Source organism: Macaca mulatta, chromosome 5, assembly GCF_049350105.2.
Source record: "Macaca mulatta isolate MMU2019108-1 chromosome 5, T2T-MMU8v2.0, whole genome shotgun sequence".
NCBI classification, from domain to species: domain Eukaryota; kingdom Metazoa; phylum Chordata; class Mammalia; order Primates; family Cercopithecidae; genus Macaca; species Macaca mulatta.
The window spans coordinates 58,745,405-58,758,008 of NC_133410.1; the positions used below are offsets into that span (position 1 = coordinate 58,745,405).

At 40.8% G+C, this 12,604-nt stretch overlaps 1 protein-coding gene across 3 annotated transcripts in view; it reads right to left on the reverse strand.

Annotated features, from left to right (window-relative positions):
• Positions 1 to 1,887: 1,887 nt before the first annotated feature.
• The window catches only part of PARM1 (prostate androgen-regulated mucin-like protein 1), a 110,109-nt gene continuing 99,392 nt past the window's right edge, over positions 1,888 to 12,604 (reverse strand). For 2 of the 3 annotated variants that reach the window (XM_028848067.2, XM_078001715.1), the window contains exon 5: positions 1,888 to 5,866. In XM_028848067.2, the coding sequence (XP_028703900.1) occupies positions 5,782 to 5,866 (85 nt within the window). In that variant the 3' untranslated portion in view covers positions 1,888 to 5,781. 3 annotated transcript variants of the gene reach the window in all.

Here is a 12,604-nt window from a genome sequence, read left to right on the forward strand (position 1 = left end):
CTCTGAGGGCAGCATCTCTAGCCTAGGCTGTCATGAATTCACATCTGATTCCTGGGAAGAGCAGGGAGGCTGTAAGTTGAAATTAAGAGAAGTTTTCACCAAAATTCTGTGAGACAATGGGGCTCTGTGCTGGCGTCCTGACAGGAGGGAAAGCAGTCTCCCCCTTTGGCAAAGAACACAGCCATAGATGTGGGAGTCAGCAGAAAGCGACAGTGTCTGGCAGGGGATATGTGCTTTAAGAGCTGACTGGGCTTGCTCTGGACTGCATGCTAGACACCCTTGAGACTGCCTGAAATAGCTGAGAGGGACTTCAGCAATTTCTGCAAGGGGTGGAAGGTCTCATATGAGCAGGAGGTATGAGGGTCTTAATACCCAGATAAGATTTACATTGGACACTTGTCCTTTGGGTGATAAAAGACCAAGGGCTCTGGTGCCAGATGGACATGGTTTGAACCCCACCTCTGCCACTTACTAAACTGTAAATACTTGGAGGGTAGGGACTATTTTGTTCATTACAGAGTACATAGAAGGATTTAGTACGTGGATGAACACATTTAACATTCTGGAACTTCAGTTTCCCCATCTGTAAAATGGAGATAATGTAATGACCACTAAAGCAGATGCAAGGATTATACTAGATAATGCTCACAGACACCCAAGTTCCCTAAAGAATATTATACTCCTTTTTTTTTGTAGTAATTATTGACTATCTTGCTTAGGATAAAAATTCAGTACATTTGTTGAGTCAAACTGATTAATGGTGTTTTGGTGCAGTAAATGTAGTCTACATCTGCCAAAGACTAGATCCTTTAAAGGAAGCGATCATGCCTCTTATAGGTTTTTCCCAATATGATCAGTGCTTTTAAAAGTCATTTATGATTCAGTGCTTTCTGACAAAAGTCAAAATGTAGCCAGCTATTGTAGAGTGCTATCGAATTTTGGGGGAGTAAAAGATCACAGATATGTTACTAAATAATCTAAATAGATTATTGTCTGACCTAGAAAACCTATCCTATAGGAAAAATTAGATTTGGACACAAAAATTCATAATATGTAAACACCACACATTCTTATTAAGCCTTTGCTTTCTATGCCCATTTAAGGTAACTTTCTGACCAATCCTCATTCAGGCAAGCTTGGAATAATAGGGTTTTTAGTTGCTTTTGTGCCCATGAAATGGCCCTCAAGAAATGACCAAATAATTAATGGAAAGGGCCTGTTTCATGCTCAATCTTCATTCCCTATCTTGACTCTTTCCAGTCAATCCTCCATGCTATGTCACTGAAAGCGAGTAACTAAACTTATGAAATCTGACCAAGTAACTAAACCTATTAAACTAATCAACAAGTTCTAGTTTGTAGGTGATCCATTCCTTTCCTATGGAACAAAATGAATGGGTTTTGCTGCTGCTCTTTTCTTTGGAATCAGAATCATCTTAGCTTTTGGGGGTTGAAATTATATTTTGGATGACTGAAATTGCCTGCTATTTAACTGTCAGATAAGGATGAGTATGCTGAATTTAATTTTTAAAGGGGAGTGAAGCAAGTGTCAAATGTGTCACTAGTGCCAATATGCCTTAATATGACTTGATTATGTATTGCTATCAACTCATTGAATCAAAGTGTTTGTTTTTACATCTATTTTATAAGGCCCAGAGTATATTTGGGAGTAAAATCACTGCTTGAAAAGTTTCTTCAATTCTGACATTCTTCAATTCTGTTTTAAGGTCAGAGAGCCCTTTCTGCTATGCAGAAAATATTTACTGGTGTGGGATACATTTTCTTTAAGAACAAGTCAGAACTACTTAATATGAGCAGTGTTGAGCATATCAATCAAGTGGTTTAAATAACAAAATATATCAAAATGTGAATCACCCACAGCCAGACGGAAGCTTTTATCAACTTTAATTGATATAATTATAATTGGTATGCAATATGTCTTACAACAAATGTGGATACAATGACATCAAATATCAAAGAAGTTTCCCATCTTTCCATCTTTAAATGACTTCAGCTAACTCACCCCAAGAGAGAAATCTGGCATTGATCTCTTGGTTAGCATTATTACCAACATCAACTAGCACTATTAAAATCAAAGATGAAATGGTACATTCATTTGCCAAAAAAAAAAAAAAAAAAAAAAAAAGGTTAAAGGCAAAGAAGGTGAATCAACGTGCAAATTAGCGTCTGGCCCAATTGGAAAATTCATTTCCTGGATGCGAGGGATTGAACCATGCACACTTGCAACAAGATGAAGGGCAAACAGATGACATCAAATCAAAATCAACCCCACAAATAATCCAGAAGACCTCAGATGGTAAAGGCCAGAGGTCTACGTCTACTGCTGTTAGTGCTCAGGTGTCCATCCTGTTTTCCCTAATCTCCTGATTCTGATTCAAGAGTCTTTGAGACCTATGTCCTAGGCCATCCTTTCATCTAGAAATGGAAACCATTGCTGTGACCCCAGGCATGGTCAACCCTGCAGTGATTCAGCTGCACAAAGGGGTAGTCCAGAGCTTAGATAGCTGTCTGATGTGGCTAGGACACAACTGTCATGTTAGAGAATAAGTAAAAACAACACACTAGTATCATAGCAAACAAGAAACTGGGATCACTTATACATCTACGTAATAGTCAAACTGTCTATAAGTATTTTTCTCCAGAAACTGAAAATACCGTAGACGTAATTTTATTAATCCTCACAACACATCTGTGAGGTAGTATGGGGTGAGATCAACCTGAAAGCATCACCCCCATTTTAGAAATGAAGACACAGACGTGCAGGGAGGGCAGGAGATTTCACTGTGGCCACAGAAAAAGAAAACAAAGTAGAATCCCGCTCTTTCATCATCTGCGGTCGATGGTCGAAAAGAGGCAGCTTGCCTCCCTCCTGCTCTGACATTCTCTCTAAAGTGTTATGACTAGACCTATCCACGGATGGGACATGGTTGTATAGACCCACTGGAGCCATTTCCCTTAGGTAGACCTGAACAGGTGCTCTCCCTGAGGTCAAGGACGTCGATTTTCGGTATATATTTCAGATATGTGTGTGTGTGTGTATGTGTCTGTGTGTGTGTGTTTTAAGTAACATTTGTAGAATATAGTTGCTAAAATCCTTTGGCCAATTCAAAAGCAGAAAAGATACATTTGGCAAAATAAGGTTCAACCCTTACATATTTTACACTCACATAACATAAGAAGTGTTAGAATTGTTATGGGAAACTGTCGCCTTGCTGAATACATCTGCTCTAGGCCCACATCTCTCTCTTTGCCACACACATTTGGAAGCCAATAAGAGCAACAAACCCATTATGTGCCCTTGCACAGTAGCAGCCTTCAGTAAGAAAAAAATGCCTGCTTGAGTTCACGGTTTATAGAAGGCCGTGGTTCCTGGGAAGAGGCTTGCCCCAGCATTGACGGCAGAGGCAGCCATCAGAAGTGCACCTCTCCAAAGGTGTTTCACAAACACTGTGTCAAAATGTTTTTGGCCAAGGGAGAAAACAACACATGGAATGTCTTGTTTTTATCTGCTTTTCCTTTGCCAAACTGAAAGCCCTATGATGGGGGTGGGGAAAGAGAGACAGTTACTCAAGCCAAGCACGGCCAGAAGGGGCACCCTTGGTCATTTGCTGCCCTTTTTTTCTGACAAGGTGACTTTTTTGGTTGTTGTTTTCAATATTCAGAGATATCACGATTCCAGTAAGCCCCCTCCTCATTACCCACTCTGGTTGTTGTAAAACACTGCTGGGGCTTGCTCATTCTCCGTTTGCACTTACAGAATTTAGGAATAATTTTTTTTCAGAATTACTCCAGTGCGTGGGTTGGCAGGTTGTAGAAAGTGGCACTGCCCCTATTGTCTCTGAGACCAGAGGGGTTTAGAAAAGCAAGGGTGGTTTTCATGTCAGTGCTTTGCCGGGCCACAGCCAGAGACAGGACGAGCCGGGGTCAAGTTTCTGTAAACTAAACAGTCATGACAGCATGGTCCAACTTGAGAAACAAAAGTCCATTTTCAGGTTCTTTATGACACCGTAGGACAATATAACACATTTTGAAGTCAGACCCAATGTTTGTTTTCTACTACATGAAATCAGGACATAGATGCTGCTTGCTAATGTCAGCTGTTACAAGAAGACAGAGTTGTAGCCACGAAATAAAGCTCTCTAGGAAGCACACAGAAATAAAAAGGTCACCATGCATACCAAGAACAACCCACCAGCCAATAAACTAAACGCTTTGGAGATAAAAACTTAACAGATCATTTCACTTCATTAACAGTAAAACGTATCACTGATCTGTGAGTGTCTTGTTCTGTCACAGTGGGCACTGTGATAAATCAGGGCTTCTCAGTCTCAGCACTATTGATATTCTGGGGTGGATGATTCTTTGCTGTGGCAGGTTATGCTGTGCATGGTAGGATGTTTGGCAGCATTCCTGGTCTCTAGTAGCACCCCCAAGTCATGACGATGAAAAGTATTACCAGACATTTTTGAAAGTCCCTAGGGTGGAGGCAGGGGGCAAAATCACCTCCTGGCTGAGAATGATTGCAATACACGGATGCCAACAAAGAGGAACAATTCTTTCTCAAAATTTATTGTGCAGAACTTTATACCCAGAGTTGCTCATTTATTAAAGGGAAGAATTAGTAAGGTCAGTGTGTGGGAAGAATAAACGGATTAATCATAGTCTGTTTCCTATGAAAATGCCTCATTGAGTAATTGCAGATAGACCAGTGCCTCTTTTTTGTTTTGTTTTGTTTTTAAGCAGTTTACAGCCATTATCCAACAGACAGGAAAGCAGTGGACCAGTTGCTGTGTGGGTATAAAGCAAAGAGTTTCTGGGCTCCTCCAAGCTGTGGATGTCTCCGGCCATTATCGACAGCTGATTCTCACTAGTCCTAATGAGGTACTCTGCAGGTTAGCCTCCTTCTCCCCCCGCCAGCTTCTCTTCCACTTCCCCACAGTGTACATGCCTCTCCCTTTCTCTCTATAACTCAGCTCATCTCATAGCCTTTTTCTTTGGAAATGCAACTCTGCTGATCATTTGTGGGCTGGGATCCCAGCTGCCTTTTGAACAGAGCAGACATCCTTTACAGAGACAGCTGGCCTGGAGGGGAGAACAGGTAGGGGCACACTGAGATCCCCCAGCAACCTGCGAGATTCTGCCCCGTGACCTGCTGGCCTCCTCCAGGGCACTTCCTATTTTCATCTTTCATTAATTAGGCAGCTAAGAAGCTGCTTTCCAGCTTGTAGAGCCAAGCAGGCAGCATCCTGTCAGAAACAACCAGATAAATAGAGATGAAAAAGGAATCTGAGAAAACCCTGCTCTCTCCCATGCAGGGTGAAATCCTCATAGAGCTCATTTCCTTTTCCCTCATTAATATTTAATGTAATTTCCTAAATAGAAGTTTAAGAAATAACACAAATGAAATGTTCCCCTGAAAGTAACCCCTGACAAAACAACCCAAATCCTCCTCCTCGGTCCTTCTCAAAGTGGGTCCTGCAGTGGGGAAAGAAGCCTCCACCATGGTGGTCTGGCCTAGCTGGTGCAAGGCTGGCCCACTTCAGCGGCAAATCAGCCTCCACTCACCTTTAAAGAATGGTTTTTTGTACCAGAAAGGGGAAGTTGTAGCAGCCAGAGGAGAGGGAGGAAAACAAAAACAACCATACCAACAAAACAGGACTTAAGATTGTCGTTCAATGCGCATCAGGTACTTATTAATTCTACTGGATAAGCACTTATAAATAAAGAACAGTTCATCCTCATCCCAGGCCATATTCCGTTGTTAGGAGTCATCGTACAGGGGGTTGTTGTAGTTTCCCCAGGACCCGTAGTCGTGGTCGTCCAAAAGCCTTCCATAGGAGGAATGCCTGGTGGAGAAACAGAAGAGGGTGGTGATTACTTGGAAAATCATCCATCTGAGGACAGCGTAATGCCCTGCACTGAACTGGGGATGCTTACGGGGCAAAAGAGAGGCAAAAGTGTGATGCTGTCACTAGGACAACAGACCAACCCACTGTGGAGGTCCCGGTCTACCAAACACCCTGTCAGTGACAACTCTTCCTGCTAGGATCCCGACTGGCACGTTCTCTTGGGATCATCTGAGTCCTTGTCTTCTGGATCTCCAGTGCTGGGGAAGGAAGAGGAGGCTCCATTTCCATAGTAATTTAATAAGAAGAGATGGGAAAGGGAAGCTTGCATTCCTAACATTCTCACATAGGTTCTGGGCTTAATTTTCCCTGAAATAATGGTGACACAACCACAACCACTGTTGCTATCACCACCTCTCCTGACATTTATATTGTCTTATAATTTATGAAGTGCTTCTATATTTAGTTTTTACTTGATCCTTAGAATAAAGCCATGGGGCAGGTATAGTTTATACTTATTTCTCTGACAAGGAAAATGGGGCTCAGAGATGTTACTTGAAGAGCCCAAAGTCATCCAACTAAGCTGTCAGCCAAATCCCCATCTCCTGTATCTAAATCCAGCACTCAGAGTTCAAGTTCCCAGAGTCTCATTAGCACCTTAGTTGCATGGTAATATGGGTTAAGCAGAATTTGATGGATAATTAATTGTGAGACCCTCTCTCATAATTAATAATACATCTATAAGAAATGAAATCAGATTGTTATCACTCCTCTGTTCAAAACCTTTGAATGGATCCTCCTTTCAGAGTAAAAGCCAAGTCATTAAAATGCCTTGCAAAGCCCTATGGGGTCTGGCCCCAGGTACTTTTCTGAGCATACCAGCCCCTATTAAAGGACCCTTGCTCCCTCTGCTACAACCATACTTGTCTCCTTCTCCTCACTCTCATGCCTGACACAACTTTGTCTCAGGGCCTCTGCACTGACTATTCCCTTGGCTTGGAACAATTGTCCTCCAGTTCTCCACACAGCTCATTCTTTCATTTCCTTCAAGTCTTTGCTCAAATGTCATCTTTTCAGTGAGGCCTTCCTTAACAACTTGATATGGTTTGGCTGCGTCCCCACCCAAATCTCATCTTGAATTGCAACTCCCACAGTCCCCACATGTCGTGGGAGGAACCTTGTGGGAGGTGATCAAATTATGGGGGCAGGTCTTTCCTGTGCTATTCTCATGATAGTCAATGAGTCTCGTGAGATCTGATGGTTCTGTAAGCAGGAGTTTCCCTGAACAAGTTTTCTCTTTTTTTGACTGCTGCCATCCACATAAGATGTGACTTGTGCCTCTTTGCCTTCCGCCATGATTTTGAGGCTTCCCCAGCCACATGGAACTGTTAAGTACAATTCAACCTCTTTCTTTTGTAAATTGCTCAGTCTCGAGTATGTTTATCAGAAATGTGAAAACGGACTAAAACACAATTCAATTTAAGTTTTCAACCCCCACCCCAGACTCCCAGCTTAGTATTTCTCATAGTACTCATCACCTTCTAACACATGATATAATTTACTTGTTATTGCTTCTCTTTCCTAACTAGACTATAACCTCCATGCAGGTATGGATTATTTGCCTGTTGTGTTTATTCTTAGCTCTAACTCCAGCACCCAGAAGAATATCTGACACATAGTAAGTCCTCAATATGTGTTTATGAAAGAAACAGTGATTGTAAAAAATAAATCCAGAGTTCCCCTCAAAACTGATCTGTTCATAAGACGGGAGCTTCCTGGAAAGGAATATGGTCATTTTAAGACTAAAACCAATGGCAGGATTAGAAGAACATCACAAAATGAGCATTTGTTACCTCTAAGGCTCATGCTAGCATATAAATTATTATACCTTGCCAATGGAAATCATGTATGCTAGATACAGCACAAAAAATGACCACTCCCACTAATTTTTATCTCAGCTAGATGTGAAAATTAAACAAAATGAAAACACAATTCGAAGGTGCAAAAGCATTTGGTGTACTTTTGTCTGTGCTAAAATAATTGCTACTGCACTTTTGAAGCTTATTTACATCTGCCAGGTATTTGCAAAAAGATGATTTTTTTTTTTTTTTTGCAAAGAACTAGACCTTGGCTGTGCTCATTTCAAACTCTTAGCCTTCAAAATTCTGATTTATGTCCTGAAGGCTGACTCTGCTGACCTAATCTAAGTACCCGAAAACCTGAAGATGTTCCACAATTTACTTTGCTTTCCATAAAGGCTCACATTCATTTCTGTGGGTGTGGGAATGAAAGAGACCACAAATAGAAACCCAGAAACACTACTGCTTCTTTGATCTATAGAAATAAGGGAGGTCGTTTTGGTAAACAAAGGTCATGGGCTGTCTATGGCCCAAATTTAAAACCTCCAGTTCCAATCAAGTCCTTTAGCAGGATAGTTGAGAAATGGAAACTATAGAATGAACAAGTTAAAACCTTGTAACTAAAGCCCTGGAGCCCTGCCTAAATTTCAGCATAACTTACTGCTGCAAGTCTGGCAAACATCTACTTAATAAACATGCTGCTTTATTGATAGGGTACTCCTGCTTCACCTTTGTATGGTAATTGAACTTCTCACAGAATTTTTATATCTATCACATAATTTTATTCCCATAAAATTTAAGTTTGGTCAATAAATGTATGTCCTTGAATAAGTTTTTAACCCCCTGTTTCTTCATCTATATAATGGAGAAACTTTTTAAAAAGTTGCTTTATGGTTGTTAGGAGGATTAAATAAGGTAATTAATATAAAAGGCTTGCCACATAGTAAATGCACACTGAATGTTGGCCAATATTGTTTTTTAATTTTTAATATGATAAATCTTATACAAGCACATGGTGAATCTGCCAAATAGTAAAAAATGTCATTGAATGAAAAGTGAACCTCCCTCCCAGTAGGAACTCTTGAAACTATATCCCAGGCATAGTTATAAAACCAGTTTCTTACATGATTGTTATTGTATTTGAATTTTTAAAATTTATTAATATGTTGGAATGGGGATTAGAGGTTTAAAAATCTTCGGGCTATCAGGTTTTACTGGCTATGGTTATCTTAGGCAAGACTATTTGGTTAATGTTATATCTGAATCTCCTATATTGTAAGACACATCTATACAAACACTAGTAAAATAAAGGAGAAAGACTGGCCTTTACTTTCCATTTTTTTTTGTTCTTGTTGTTGTTGTTGTTTTTGTTTTTTGTTTTTTTTTGCCTTCCCATTGAAGAAACAGTGAGTTGAGTAAAATGCTGATAAGTGAGGAAAGATATACAAGAGATATGGATGAACCAAAATTGGGAATGTACTGAACCCATAGGGCTTATTTACCACATTAATGAGCTTAAACAGGAAAAATTGGGTGTGCAGGGATTCCAGCCAGGTTTGGATAAATTGGATACTATTGTAGTAAGAGTAAGACAAACACATTTTTTTTGTATGTGTGATAAGAGGACAATAATTAGTGAGCATGTTAAACTTTCTCTCTAGGTCAGATGGCTTACTATTGGCAGACAATCATCACAGAAAAGGTCTACACATTGGCACATCTGTTTATTTGTAAACTAGTTCGGTGCCACGAGGTAGCTAGTAAAAGTCTGTGTGGTTTAACAGATTCCCATGGCTTCCCCTTCCCCAAGCCCTGGTTCTTCTTGATTAGGAGTAAACAAATGTTATTGCTGCACCTCCAAACTTTCCTATTCAGACTCATTAACTCATCCAATAAATGTTCATTAAGCAACTACTATGCCAGGGACTTGATATTGTTCTAGTGGAGGAAACTGGTAGAGAATGCACTGATTCCAGTACAGGGAAGCACATGGTAAGAGAGAAGCATGCACAGCAAGGAACTCAGTATGGAGAGGTGGGAGAAGGCTTCCCAGAGAAGGTCTCTCTTGAGCTGGACAACTTCAAAATTAGCCAGATGAGAAAGGGGTGAACCAAACACCTCTCACAGAAGGATCAGCATGTTCAAAATTACAAAGGCGATATATCTGAAACAGGGCAACATATCTGAAATATATACGAAACAACAAGGCAATCTCTCTGAGAAACTCTACAGCAGAGAGTGTGTCTGGAGTGGGTAAAACACTCAAAGTGTGATCCTTGGACCAGCAGCACTGGCATCACCTTTGAGCTAGTTAGAAAAGTAAGTGCAAGGGCCCCACCTGGACCTACTGAATCAGAATCTATGGGGATGAGACCCAGGAAATTGTGTTTTTAATAAGCTCTCCCATTGATTCTTATGCAGTCAAGTTTAAGAACCACTGAGGGAGAAAATGGAGTAAACAAGACCTACAGAACTCCAAAAGGTGACCTGAAAAAATCAACTGTGTATAACAAATTCTAGACGATCTCGGCCTTTATGGCTGGCTGGGCCTACTCTAACAACCAGAAGAAATCCAACTGTACAACATGCAATCACTAGAAGACATAAAGTAAAATAGGTGACGTCTAACAAGAGATCTTAAAAGACAGGTCCTGTTGTGTCTATAAATCAAGACTGCATTTATTTTTGTGAAGAGAACACCCCATGTAGTCTGTCTGGGTCACTAGCACACCTAATTATAGCAACATCCACATCACCGGTCTTAGCAGATATGGTCTCCTGTGCAGGGAGATTATCTCTTGGTTGAACAGTTTTGAGCCAATTTAAACAAATCAAAACAGACTTATCTCATTCTTCAATCATCACTAATTAAAGACACTTCTGCAAAAGGCAGGCAGGGCCTTTGCTTTCTTTTAAAGTTGCAAACAAACCCTGGCATAAAGACTGCTCAGAGATAGTTTCCATTTATAAATGTGTAACATGGATGCAACTTCACAGGCGTTTCAGAACAGCACTAACGAAACTGCCAAACTGGAACATGGAAGACCGCTATATCAATATTCAATTAGGAAATGAGCTGTTGTACCATCTTTCTCCTCCTCCTCTCCCCTCTCCTTTGAATTCCTATGCCTACTGAATGGAAATGGTAGGATGCACACTGCGCTCCCAACCTCACAGCCTATGTGTTGGTGGTTACCAGTTTACTGAGTCCCTATTTGCTAAGCACTATTCTAACAATGACTACAGCAGTAACAGTAATTGCCCTTCCATCATCCTCACCTCATACCAGGCACTGAACGTTTATATGTATCATAATTTAATCTTTGTAACAATCTTGAGTTAGGTACTACTATTATTATAGTCTCATTTTACATGAAGAAACTGAGCACAGAGTGATTAAAAAACTTGCCCCAGGCTGGGCGCGGTGGCCTACGCCTGTAATCCCGGCACTTTGGGAGGCTGAGGCAGGCGGATCTCCAGGTTAGAAGCTCGAGACTATCCTGGCCAATATGGTGAAACACTGTCTCTACTAAAAATACAAAAATTAGCTGGGTGTGGTGGCGTGTGACTATAGTCTCAGCTACTCAGGAGGCTGAGGCAGGAGAATTGCTTGAACCCGGGAGGCGAAGGTTGCAGTGAGCCGAGATCACGCCACTGCACTCCAGCAGCCTGGGCCACAGGGTGAGACTCCATCTCAAAAAAAAAAAGAAACTTGTCCCAGAGTGCATGTTCTTAGTCACCATGCTACAGTCACTCCAGTTACTCTGCATTCATTACTTCATTTCATCTTTAAAACAACCTTGAAAGATACATATTATTAGCTCTCTTTTTTGCAGATTAAAGAAACTGAGGATCAAGGAGTTAATAATTTGCTCAAGGCCGCCTAAATAGTAAGTAGAAGAGTCAGCATTAAACTTGACTGCAAAGCTCACATTTTTCCCTCCACACCACACTGCTGCAGGTTAAAAGCTGGGGTCATAAACCAAGAAGGACCCTGCATTCAGGGCAGTTCATTTTATAAGTCACATCCAAAAGTGGCTCAGGTTACAAAAAGATGTGGTTCTCCAGGCAGGGGTCACTGTGACAAAACTAGGGGTCATGGGTCCCTGGAGAAAGGGAGTATGAAAAGCAGATGGCTCTTAAGTTTACAATGTCTTTAGAGGAAATGAGGATTTGGGAAGAAAGGTGAAAAGTCCCAACCCACTGTTAGCAGAGCTTGCCAAGCATTCTATTTTTCTGGTCATGAGGCTGCCTTTTCAAGCAGATTCTCCCCTTGCATTTGCAGAGAACTTGGCTGGGCCAGGGCCATATCCTATGGTTGCAGGTCAGAAGCTAATGGCTCCCTATGGGTTGTGATTTTAGTCACTTGCTGCTCCAGCCAAACCAGCTAAAAGACCACAGAAAACAAACTTTTTGTTATGTTATTGTTTTTAGAAATCTGGAATGAAGAAAGAAGAGTAAGTTCCCAGCCAAAGCAAAGCCTATCCTTAGGAACATACATGCACACACACATGTCAATTGAAGTATTTTTGATGAATGATTAATGGGGCTTTCCGACAATCTGGCAAAATAACAGTTGAAGGGGTTTTAGCATAGCCTTAAGATTCATAACAACGATTAATCTCTTTATGTCATCATTTTACCGAAATAATTAATAGAGAAGCAGAAAGGGGCTTTCCTTAGGGGGTTTCTGAAACCCCTTAAGGGTCTAATAACTGTATCCATTCATTCTTAAGTTTATAGTGCTTAAACTTAAGTAGCATAATAGATAAATAGCAACCTTATATTTATGCCACTGTGGATCTTACTATATTTAGGAGACAGAAGCTGAATGGGGAAGAATAATAATGATTTATTCAATTTAATCATTTACTTAATT